Source organism: Phascolarctos cinereus, unplaced genomic scaffold (genome assembly GCF_003287225.1).
Source record: "Phascolarctos cinereus isolate Bilbo 61053 unplaced genomic scaffold, phaCin_HiC Scaffold_2;HRSCAF=192, whole genome shotgun sequence".
NCBI lineage: Eukaryota > Metazoa > Chordata > Mammalia > Diprotodontia > Phascolarctidae > Phascolarctos > Phascolarctos cinereus.
In genome coordinates this window covers 371951251-371964237 of record NW_027555625.1, presented here as the reverse complement: position 1 = coordinate 371964237, position 12987 = coordinate 371951251, and the positions used below count along the sequence as shown (strand labels likewise).

The 12987-nt window shown below is 36.6% G+C and overlaps 1 protein-coding gene across 1 annotated transcript in view; it reads right to left on the bottom strand.

Annotated features, from left to right (window-relative positions):
- Positions 1-4979: 4979 nt before the first annotated feature.
- The window catches only part of UBE2D2 (ubiquitin conjugating enzyme E2 D2), a 41597-nt gene continuing 33589 nt past the window's right edge, over positions 4980-12987 (bottom strand). The window contains exons 6-7 of the mRNA XM_021004992.2: positions 7996-8089; positions 4980-6655 (exon numbers count right to left, since the gene is read on the bottom strand). Coding sequence (XP_020860651.1) covers positions 6610-6655; positions 7996-8089 — 140 coding nt within the window. The 3' untranslated portion in view covers positions 4980-6609. The remainder of the gene's footprint in view (positions 6656-7995; positions 8090-12987) is intronic.

Genomic DNA, 12987 nt, shown 5'->3' with positions numbered 1-12987 from the left:
GCAACCACCACCGCTTTCTCCACTGATTTCAATTCAGTCTCAGCACTACCCAAATTTGTGCCTAGACTTCATTCCTTGGGAGACCGCAATCTGTCTCAACTATCGATATGGAATGAAAAAGCCGCCTCAAGCCTCTGAACCCTCACCCCAAAAATCTGGTCCTTTAGGCCCCAGACCTTCATAGATAAGAAAAGTAAAACAGAGAGAATGGTTTTGCGGAGAATTGGACGGTGTAGAACAACTCTTCTCTGAGGGGGCCTGCGGAAAGTAAGTAGTAACTACACTATAGACACCTGTTTCAATACTGGCAAGACCCCTAAGAAGCCAGCCCAGGGCCCTGTCCCTTATGAAAGGAATAAGGGAGAAAGTTCCCAGAAATCTTGGCAGAGGGAGTAGGGAGGGGGGTAAGGCTGATGACTTCGGTACTTTGATTCTAGATCTGTTCTTTTTTCATTTACAAGGCAAGAAGGGTCTCAAGTGTGAGGGTGAACTGTTGTTTGGTTATCAAGTGGGTAATTCCACTGACCCCCAATCTAAATGGGGTTTCTATATCCATACACCAAGATGTCAGCCCAAGCTGGAAGGCCTTGAATTGCTTCTCTTCTGTAATGTCACGTCAGGTACCCGGGAAAGGGGCATTTATTGCCCAGTCCATCGCCACAGAGCCTCTCTCTCTCTCTCTCTGGGAGTCCATTAACATTAATACTTTCTCACCCACAAAACAAAACCTCAAGCTTACTTAGGAGGCATTTTGGCACAAATCACTCTTCTGACCTCTATAAGGAGACATATGTGGAAAAAACTACTAATGGGGTAAATATCTTTTTTCCCACCCATCATTCTGGCTAATCTGCCCTGTCCAGATAGTCTCACATTACAGAAGCAAGCAGAGATACCGTTACAAAAGCTGTTTCTAATGACTATGGGCAGGAAACCACTATTTAGGGGGCACTTCCATTTTGGTCTGAGCACCTATTCATGGAGGTGATTTTTTTTTTACTTTCTACAGCAGCCACCTGAGGGTGGCACACATCCTTCTACTCTTGCATGGAGATCTCTCCTACTAACAATCTGACTTGTCATCTTTGAACAGAGTATAGCCAGAATTTGAAGAAAACCTAGAACCTAGATAGTTTCTTTGTCAAGACTGAGTGATCACTCCCTACCAATATAGAACACTCTCAGATAACCTTCTTTGCCAATCAAGGACCACCCTTAACCACTGCCCTTACAAAAACAGAACACCCTAGCTCTTCCCTCCCCTGCCCAATAACAGCATTAGTCCTGGATACTGGTAGCTATGCTGAGAAGCAACACTACAAATCAGACAAATCTGTTTTAAGTTACTAGGCTGTGAATTTCAAGAATGCCTATACTTACAGTATCATACAGAATGTGAACCTGCCTCATCTCCCCTCTAGAGTACAAATTCATGGGTTCTTCTCTATCATCCCACAACAAGCAAGAATTGGACCAAATCTAGTCCAAGTAAGCCAAACTGGTGTGCTTCAAATTTAACTCTGGATAACTCTCTGGGCAGACACACAAGTGCTTGAAGCCTAGCTGACTTTTCCCAATCATTTTCTCTGGAGGCCCAGGACCTGAAACAATACATGCAAAGTATTTTTAAAATTCCACCTGAAATTTTTAAATTGGCAAAGTTCAAATCTGAACGGCCTTAAGACCTTCAGAATGGTGTTGCTGAAACCACCAAGAGCCTTCAGGGTTGGTCCATGGATTAAAGACCATTCAGTCTGGGGCTCAAACAAATTGCTCACCTTTTCCTTAAAGGTAGGTTGGGTATGTCATCACCAATAAGTTCTGTTAACCTCTGTTATCTGGAGATTACTGGGCATAGGCTATCAGTCAGAAACCTGTTTCTTGCTACTTTTTTTTTTATTTTCAGTCAATTTGGGTTAAGTGACTTGCCCAGGGTCACACAGCTAGTTAAGTATCAAGTGGTCTGTGGCTGGATTTGAACTCAGGTCCTCCTGACTTCAGGGCCAGTGCTTTATCCACTTCGCCAGCTAGCTGCCCCTCCTTGCTATTTTTTTTTTTTTTGGCTAGGCAATGGGGTTAAGTGACTTGCCCAGAGTCACAAAGCTAGTATTGTGTCTGAGGCCACATCTGAACTCATGTCCTCCTGAATCCAGGGCCAGTGCTCTATCCACTGTGCCACCTAGCTACCCACCCTCCTTGCTATTTTAAAGAGCAACTTTGGCACCAAGTTCTCACTGGGTTCTCTTTCAAAGACAAACAGTTCTTTTTGGTTCCTTTTTCAACGAGGTTAGAGCACTCCCTAGACTGCTGCATAAAAACATGTAGATGATGGGTCAGGCTTAGGAAGGACCCATTGTACCCTTCCTTCAGAAGTTAAACCAAGTCCTTCCATTTCATGGACATCCAAAACACATGATAGGCCCATTAAGATCCTATCTGGAGGACAGAGATTTCAGAGGAGCCAAGTTGTTTAGATTTTAGCCTGCTGAAGAATTGAATACACTTAAACTAAGCAAAGACCTTGATAAAAATCATCCAGATTATGAAAAATGTCAACAACATGAAGAGTAAAGAGTCAGAAGCTTGGTTCCAAAACGCAGGATCTTGGGCAAGTCTTTCAACTCATCTTTAAAACTGGACTCTTAACTAAAACGCTCTAATTTGGCCTTAACAGCTGGCGGTTATTAGAATGAGACAAGGTATCTACAGTAGAAGGCACTCTGAAGTACTGCAAAATTGCAAGGTAAAAAGATGAAAAAAAAATCACTACAACTTAGCGTTGTTTTGTTTTTTGTTGGTCTCTACCAGTCCAAGGCTACTGTGAAACTCTGTTACAGATTTGGTCACTTAATTCCAGATAAATTGACTAGTTTGAGTCCCATTAACTAACATTTCACCAAGTGGAGTTCATGCAACAACATTCATTCTCTTGGGTTCAGATCATTGCCTAAACTACCATAGTGGTGAAGATGTAGCAATATGTTGATGGTAAAAATGAAGCCTAAAGTTCTTCAAATTTGGTAAAGGGCAGATCCATGAGGAATATCCCTTCCTTGAGTGATCCTGGCTCCAGCTTTCATGCCTCTAGCCACATTCCAGCAGTAATATGCATGTGGTTACACTAAACTCAATGACTATTATAATATTTAAACCTTCAAATGAAGGGAGACCTAACTTTACAACCGGACAAACCTCATTTGTATCATGGATCACACTCATTTACGTTGGTGTCCATTACAAAGCAGTTCACTACACAGAAATAAACCAGCTATACACTTGTTGCAAGAAGCCAGCCTCCTCACTTGGAAATCAGCCCAAGAGACTTGTCAAGTCAGTAGTACAGACTCCAACCATTCAATTATAAAACTTTTCAGGTCTTCCTTCTCTCTTGCAGGCATTATCCTATCTAACGGCTATCTTTCCCTTAATGTCAGGAAGCACTATGGCTGGTTGGTTGTTTTTTTTTTTTTTGGTCAAAAGGGCAAATCACAAATAAAAATGGGATAAAATACATGCCTAGAATTTCAAAAATGCTTATAGTTTATCTGAATAATGGGGAAGAAAGCAATGGGGTAGACTTCCCAAATCTCAAGTACTTCTTTTATATGGAAGATGCAGCAGGTTAGTATTTACCAAGGGTATCATTATCTTAATTCAAGACAAAGTTTTCAACACACTAAATATAGTTATAGGCAAATAATCTGCATGGCAATTAAGTAATACTTAAGGTACTCCAGTCTTAATAAGCAGCAGTTAAGATGGTCCTCAACTCCCCACTGCTATTAAAATGCTAAGGGGGAAAAAAAAGATACTTTTAAATTTTGGACAGCAAAAATACATTTATTTGTATGCCATCTTGGATTCAGGAAACACACTTTCCCTTAGTATCAAGCCAACTGTCAGAGTAAAGTAGAGGGGGGGGTGAGGTGCCTGAAAAATAGAATCAGTTGAAGCTTTCTTCATGTAGTTCTATGTCAGGGATTCTAATTCATTCTATTCCTTTCACTCCTTTAAAATCTCTTAAGGTACTTCCTTTTGTCTTGAGGAAACCACTTAGAGTATAGAAATTGGCAAGTTAATGTCACTTTGCTGTAGTCCTATACAAAGTATAATGTTATAAAATCATATTAGCAAATGAAAAGTAGTAATTCTGTACACGGAACTGTATTGGCTACAATTTAACACCTGTATATACCCAAACCACTATAAGAGGAAAGGGCATAGAATCATATCTAGGCTTTTCTGCAGGTCTCTTTCAAATAGCTACAGCGATACTCCTGGTATGTTCGCATGTAAACAGCTTAATCATCTACAGGCAATTTTTGATTTTGAGCTCTGTGTGACATCATCTCTTTTGCTTAATTGCTTTGTAAAGACGGAGTCATCTTTCAGCTGTTCAGTGATCAAGAACATGCATCCCCCCCCCAAAAGGTAAAAACGCATTCCGCCTCAAACACAAATGTTTGAGATTATCCAAAGTTTATTGTACCCTTTCGTTAAGGACTTCTAAGACAAGCTAGTATCAGACTTTATCTAATGCTTAAAAATAATTGTGAGACTCTACCTAGTGAGAGGATCTAAAAACTACTATTTTTGGTAGACAAGATAAGACACTCAGTAATAGAGATAAAAGTCTGCTCAAATTAAGTTGAATTTCAGGGGAAAAGTAGCAACTATACATCTATGGCAGCAATGGAAGGCCTCATCTTTATTTCTCCATAGTACTGTGGTTAGAGTAATTCAAGTTAGAGATAGTGCTCAAGCATAACTAGTTCGAAGCTCAGCATCACTTTTTTTTCTTCCCCAAAACCTTCCTCCTTTCATGGAGAGTGGTTATGAAGGAAAAAACCTCCTCTTAGACAAAGCAGGATGTGGAAAATACTAAATGACAAAAATATCAGAAAGAATGCACGAAAACAAGCCTTGGCTCAAAGTTGCATGACCAATGAGGCACTAAGAGATAAGACAAGTTAAACAAATTTAAACCAAAAGCAGTGGACATTTATTCCTCAGTTTTTTGTGCAAGAGTGTAGAGACGCATTTGGAAAATGGATGGGACAGAACCTCAGATCTAAAGGTGCTGCTCTGTGGTGACCTGGTTTACAATTAAATCCAGAGAAGAAAAACTTGTAACTCACCTAGTTCATGGAATATTTCTGGCAAAGACACTGGTTTACAAGTAAAATTTCCAACTACATCTTTTACTAGAGTCAAGTGAAGACTTCAAAAAGTCACATACAAGTACAATTTTAAACTGGATGAACATCTTGCAATTGTTAGTGCAAAGTAATAATGTAGATTTCTTCATTATGAAATTGTGCTGACGTTTTGCAGGTTTGTTAAAATTTACTCTTTTAACATTTGATACTCAGTTACAGAGGTTAACTTACTAACAATATAAATGCATTTGTGTCATATCCCACACACGGGAATGTCATGAGTTTTCATGACGTGTTGCTTAGATTTTCATTAATAAAGTAAACTTATTTGGTTTAACAGTCATGTTTCTTGCACACTAAACATTTAAATTTTATCGAGGTGCTTTTAAGCTTATGTTCCGATCTCATTTGGTCAAATTTAACACACAGCCTTTCACAATGTAAACTGTGATTGTTTCATGATTTTTGAAATGTAACTGATCTGAATTCAGTTGGGGTGGGGGTAAGGGAGGAGGGAGGGTGTAGAATCCACCACTAATCTCAGCTAGACAAACTGTTCTTGAAATTAAAAAAGCCTGTTCACACAAAATTATATGTAATGACTGTAGTAATCAGTTTATTACACAGATTAATCATTCTTGAACGTACAAGCTCCAGAGGAGCAATTGGGTCTTTAAATATACACAAGTATTTCTGTCCAATGAATTTTTACCCTTACATCCAGATAGACCTAAGCAGTTAAAAAACATAAGAAAAATTAAGAGCTATTAGCTATGTATTAACTGAGAAACCACATACAAACCAAAAAGTATTGGGGGGAAAGGGGGTGATGGAGAAGAGCTGGAAAAAAAAAACACCCATCACTTTATGTACTAATAGCTCCAATCCATTTAAATGTTGACCAGTTAAACTTAGACCTTAAAATACAGGATGTGGGTACAGTTTAATCTTGTTGGTCGAAACATTTACCTAAGATGTAGGTCCTTCAGAATAAAATGAATACAGAAACAGCTTGACGTTCTTCACCTTGCTTTTCATAACTGTTATGAGTTTAAAAGGATTCCGCTTTTTAAAAAATTCTCCCACAGGTCAGTGTAACTGTCCTCCCCCACCCCAAACCATACAACACCCACCCCTGCGCCCTTGCATTGTTTATCCAATTAAGTCAATAAGGAAAGCTTTTAGTCTCACAACTAGGTTATGACTGAAGAACTGGCTTTTCACACACACACTTCTTTGCTAGGAGTCAATGTTGGTACGGGAAATACAGTATTTCTATTTTGTTGTTCCAAGTATGTACAACACGCAGCACTGCTGTATCAGGTAAACATGTGCACAGGGGAAGATGAGGCGTGGGCTCATAGAAAGCAGTCAAATGGAAATCAAAAGGACTTTCTCTTTCAGAGTTCCCCTATCTTTATTTGTAGAGGTTATCCAATAATTTCTTTAATTACATCGCATACTTCTGAGTCCATTCCCGAGCTATTCTGTTGTACCTGTACATACAAAGAGAGGAATGGCTTAATAATACATGTCAACTTCAGTTACTTAGCAGACTTTAGGCACTATGTGGAAAGACTGAAAACTTTCTGCAGAAGGAGACACCTTTCCAGCCCAGTTATCTAATTTGTATTTATTTTTAAAAAACCCAAGGGGAAGATGAGTATTAGGCTGCAAAAGGGAAAACAATCCTCAAACTCTCTTCACTCCCTCCCCAAAAAAATAGAGAAATGCTATGTATTTCAAAACAAGACCACAGCACAAAGTACTCATAACTTGATCTGTAAAAAAAAAAAGTAAAGCATTTAAATAGAGGTATACACCAGTCTCTGCTCAAGTGCTAAGCTTATTCTATATTTATGGCTGGCCTTCTACTGCTAAGAAAAATCTTAAATTCGTTACCTCTGGCATACCTAAGACTGTACAATTTTCACAGGAGCCCTGTACATAAAGGCTTTTAATTTCTGCAATAGCTGCTTTTGGCAGAACTTAATCAACCTGGATAATGATATAGGTGACTTAATGTTCTAGAAAAAGTTACATTTAATTCAAATTGTCCAGTATCAAAAGATTTAAACAGAACAAATATTCTGTAAGTCTTCCATTAGAAAGGAGTGGAGCTGAAAATTCTTCTGCTAATTTGACCCACAATCACACAGAAAGGAAAAGAGGCAAAATTTGGTCCATTTTATTCCAAATACAGCCAAAAAACTGAATGATCCATATCAAACTATTTCAGGCCTAACCACTACTCAGCAATTTTACTATAAGATACAAGGACCACTGTTAGACCCTTAAAAAAAAAAAGGCCAAACTCATTAGTCTGAAACAAATTCTAAATCCTTAAAGGAGATCTTCCATATATCTGTTTAAAACATCACCAAGTTTTTGTCCATCATTGAGTTCTTCCCATTTTCTCAGTGAATATCTACAGTAAATATGTTAAAATGCTCTTCATGTTTTGATGCTAACAGATCTTAAATCTTCTGGGATTCTCATTGGAGAGTTCTAAAATGTTTTTGAATCCCAGAATGAAGATTTTACAAGGAAAAAAATCTTATCTTTGTGTTGCATTTATATACTTTCCCCACTAGATGCTGCCAATGGTGTTGATGGTTTCTTTATTCTCTTTGCTTTAGAACTTATATCAATTGAGTAGTCTATTCACAATGTATGAATTCTTGATGAAAAATATTTATATATTAAATCCCCACTTAGGTATGAAGTTCTAAGTAAATACAAAGGCTTTTTTATAAGGATGCATCAGACAACGACTATCTTTAAACTTTAGTTGAGGTCTAAAGCTGTATCTCCTTTATCTGACTTCCATACTTACTTTTCTCTATCTGTTTTGTAGATCCGTGCAATCTCAGGCACTAAAGGATCATCTGGATTGGGATCACACAACAGAGAACAGATGGACAAGAGTACTAGGAAGAGAACAAACAACAATTTTAGCAGGGTAATGAGAAAAGTCAAATGACACTTTCCCTGACTCCCGTCAGGGCTGTACTTATCAACTACTCTTACGAGATTGTTCTAAGGATTTCAAAAGATTTTCAGAGCTCTAATTTAAAAAGTAGTTAGCATTAAGCAATTAAAGCAAGTTTGGACAAACAGGACACATGTTACTGTAAAATAAAGGATACTGTTGAAAAGAATTTAAAAGTATACCTAAAAGGTCACTAAGCTATACACACCAAGTTGACCCAATGATACTACTACTTGGCAAATACTATAAGGGAAAGGTCTTTATACCTACAAAAATATTGTACCAGCACTTTTTGTTTCAGCAAAGAACTAGAAACAAAGTAAGTGCATTATCAGCTGATGAATGGCTAAAGAAATGACATGACTGTAATAGGATATTATTGTATAGTGGGAAAGAAAGAAAATAAAGGAGGAACCAGAGAAAAACCATCAGTAAACTAATACATAAAAAAATCTGAAAATATATGCACTATTCATACCCACTGACTTCTCACCTCTGCAAAGGTGGTTTCGTATCCCTTCTTTGAAGCCATGCTTCTTCTTTGTTATTTTGTAACATTCACTTCTAATTGTTCTGTGCTGATTGTTCCACCCCTCACTCCTCCACTTCCATAGTTAGTCATTATATAGGTTTTCATGGCTCTGCATATTTTACTCTTTATCAATTCTTCTAAGTCTTTCCATGATTCTTTGTACATGTTATTTCTTATAGCACAGAAATATTCCATTACATTAATGTATCACAACTTGTTTAACCATTTCCTAACCAATGGACATCTATTTTGTCTCTAGTTCTTTGCTAACTCAATAAGTGTTACTATAAACAGTTTGGCGTATGCGACATAGTCTATTCTTTTCATCAGTGAATTCCTCGGGGTATATGCCTAGTTAGTGGAAATCTTTGGGTAAAAGTCATATGGCCATTTTGGTGACTTTTTATGCATGGTTTTCCAAATGGTTTTCCAAAACAGTTGTGTACTAATTCATAGCTTCACTGCAATTCAGTAGCGTATCTATTTTCCCACAGCTCCTTTAACACTATTTTCATCTTTTGTCATCTTTGCTCAGTTAATGGGTGTGAGGTGAAAACTCAATGTTGGTTTGATTTGCATTTCTCTTACTAGTGATTTGAAGCATTCTTTCATGTAGTTGTTAATAGTCTGCAATTCTTTTGAGAAATTACTATTCATATCCCCAATATTTATTGGGAAATGAATGGCTGTTGGTTGGTCTTATCTATATTTGTTAGTTTATGTGTTAGTATGCTAACTTATATACTGGTTAGTGTATAAGTTGGATACTAAACCTTTATCTGAGAAATTAAAGGTATGATAACAGGCAAAGGGGAAAGAAAATGATCCCTATTTGCTGATGACATGATAGTTTACTTAGAAAATCTGGGGGAATGAGCAAAGAAATGACAGTATGAACAACAAAAGTGACGATGTTCAGGCATCATTCAGACTTGACCATTAATAACTACATAAGCTAACGAGACAGAAAGAACCAATAAATACTTTCAGATGGTACGGCCCTTTGAAGGGCTAGTCCTATTCTGAGTGATGCTTAAGGAGGTAGATTGGTGAGGGGAAAATCCTTATTTTCAAAGAAGAAAACAAAGAAAATTAAAATTCACTTTTTTTTTAAAGGCAGTTGGGGTTAAGTGACTTGCCCAGGGTCATAAAGTTGTCTTTTTGGCTAGAAACTATGCCCACATTTGAAACTTTAGGCTCAAGATTTTATTCAGGATATACATATACACACACACGCTATAATTTATATTAATTATTGCTTTAAAGCACAGAAACAATGTACAAATAATGTAATAAACTCTGACTCAGCTTTTAACTCAGACACCTTTTTTAGATTTTTATTTTGGTATGCATATTTTAGATTCCCAGACATCTCCCCCTTTCCAAAAACGAATCAAAAAAGTCACCGGGAACAAGGTCCTTTAACCATGCTTTTCTAGGTTCCTAGGTTTTAGGGCCAGGAAGGATGTTTGGGAACACCTAGTCCAATATAGTCATCTTATAGATAGAGAAACTGAGGCATGGAGAGATGAAATAATTTACTCAGATCATAGAGCCATAACAGGAATCTAGGTCCTTTAACTCCAACCCTAATCCTGTCTTCAACCTCCTTTACATCATAGGTCTTCCTTGAATAACACAAATGAAAAAATACCTATATTGATGACATATAGCACATAATCTCAATTCTCTTCCCCCTTGCACTTCTATGAAGACCAATGAACTCCAGTGAGCTCAATATTAAAATATAATTTATGTCTTGCTAATGTGATGTAACATAAGATGTTTTTAAGTAGGTTTATAAGGTACTGTTCTTACTTCATCTCATGCCACTACGAATTCCTGTTACTGCTCATGCATCAAACTTCTTGAAATTAGATTTTATTTTACTTTCAGTTTCAAATCAAATTCTCTCCCTCTTTTTTCCCTGTCCCCCACCTATTGAGAAGGCAAGAAAAACAAAACCCATTACAAATATGTAGAGTCATCATACACCAAACCTTAATGTTCTCTTTGTTCCTTAAGTTGAAAATTTTAATTCCTTAGCTTTTCTATCCCAACATTAATAGCATTAGCACAGTCTTTGAATAAATTTAGGCTTTTCCAAAAGCTCAGTTCTTATCCCACATACCTAGAAACATCAACTATACCATCAATATTTTTGGAAGTAGGTGACCTACTGCATTCTTTGAACAATAGATTACTTTTTGAATTTGATCAAATCCTTTCAGGCTGACAACTGTCAAGTCTAAGCTGCCTATTCATTACAAAAACATTTACTGAGCATCTACTATGTATTATACACAAGGTACTGGTAGGGAATACAAAGATGTTTTAAGATTCCACAGCATATTAAACATTAACACGTATGGCCATCATGTTGCTTTTAAAAGCTTGTTCTAAAGGCTTTTAGTCATATGGCAGTGATAAAATAATGATTGCTTACTAACTTAAGGAGACTACACTCAGAATAATTTTAAACAAGCTAACATGTCAAATACACAAAAAGTACAGAATTTCCCATTAACCAAAGTGTACTTAAAACATTTCTTTATAAGGGACATGAACAACCTCTACTATAATGTTGATATTTTCAGTGAGAATTTAGATTTCATCCTATGACACAAATGGAGAATAGACCACATTTACTAGAAAGTAACCTTCAATTCTAATTCTTTCTGTTCAAATGATTAGTGTTTCTAATTTTTGATGTTAGCGTAATTGTCTCCGATTTCTCTCTATTGCTTCTGTGTACTAGCAATGACACTGTACAAGATTTAGAGATGTTTATTTAGGATATCATCCCTCGTCACCTCAATTTAAACACTTTTATTGCACTGTCCTCCAATCTACTTTCTGCAACTCAAATTATTGCTTATTTTATTTTAAACTTTCCATCTGTTAAGATGAACACATTTCTAGAAATCTGGAAGTCAATGAATATCCACTGGAAGTAGATAGTGGGTTTCTGGGCAGGGGGATTGGGAATGACTGGAAATCCATACAACTTTAGCATCCTTTTACATGATATATAATTATACTGTCATCAATTTATAAAAATAAGAGAATCAGAGAAACAGTAAACTCTAGGGGAAAATGTTCTTAATCTGTTCATTTTTCCTTCAAATTCTTTTAGCCTTTATAACTCTAGTACTCTAATTGTAATCTTCCAAATAATAATAGCTATCATTCATACAGCACTTTTTTACAAAGTGCTTTACAAAATGTTAGCTAAGATACAGCCAGTCATTCCCATAAACTAAACCAGTATACTCACTATATGAACTAATTTCAGATACGTGCTATGAACTATCATAATGGTAACTCATTTTTCTTTTTATAAATCTATCATCAAATCAGTGTCTATTAGAGCTTCCAAGTATTCTTTCAACCACTTGGAAAAATTTTTTCATTTTTGTTACTTTCCTTACTGAGTTATAGTTAAATGATCTTTTTAATGTATCTTCTCCGTACCCTACTCCTCACTCTCCCTCTCAAAGTAATGGGTCATTAGGATATTATTTATTCAACTCTTCATTTAAGTGCTTTGACGTTCAGTAGGCTGCATACTTCATCAGGAAGATTCCTAATACTCATCCTTTTCATTAGCATCTGCACATGTAGTTTTTCTCAATTCCAACAGCACTCCAAATGGCTTTTCAAAATATTCTTCAACATACATATGCCTTGAAATTTGTGCCAATTTACTAAATAAAGAATGACTTTACAAAGGTGTTTGTACATTCTATTTAGCCAAGTGAGGCACGCTAAGAAAATGAAATTTCAAGAAAGCTGATACAATATTCCAAATGAAGTTACAAATACCACTGATTCAAAATAGTTTAATATCTTTTCACATTCTAGCTACCTTGAAAAACAGACTCCTAGACATGGCGGGAAACAAAAGCACAAACATTTTCTTGAATAGCACCTAAGACTTTTAAAAAAAGGTAACATTAGAAATAGCAGAAAAAGTAAAAATAGAGTTATGAACATGATTTATGGGTTCATAGAAATACCTCCTCTCTTTGTACCCAAACAGATCAGGGGAGTCATGGTTCTAACCTTAGTGAAAGTGTATTCAAAGATACAGTCATAAATACTATTCAAAGAGCCTTTGCATTATAAGAAGGCCCACAAAGAGGACAGGCCTTCTCTGAAGATAGAAGTTTAATTTGTAGTTATTAAAGGGTAAAAGACTTTTTTTAAGTTGACTGTTGGGGGGGGGAGAGAGGTGATTGCTAATGATTAGTCTTGTACAAGCCTAGCTTATGATGTTGATTAGAGGCCTGGAGGTTGAAAAT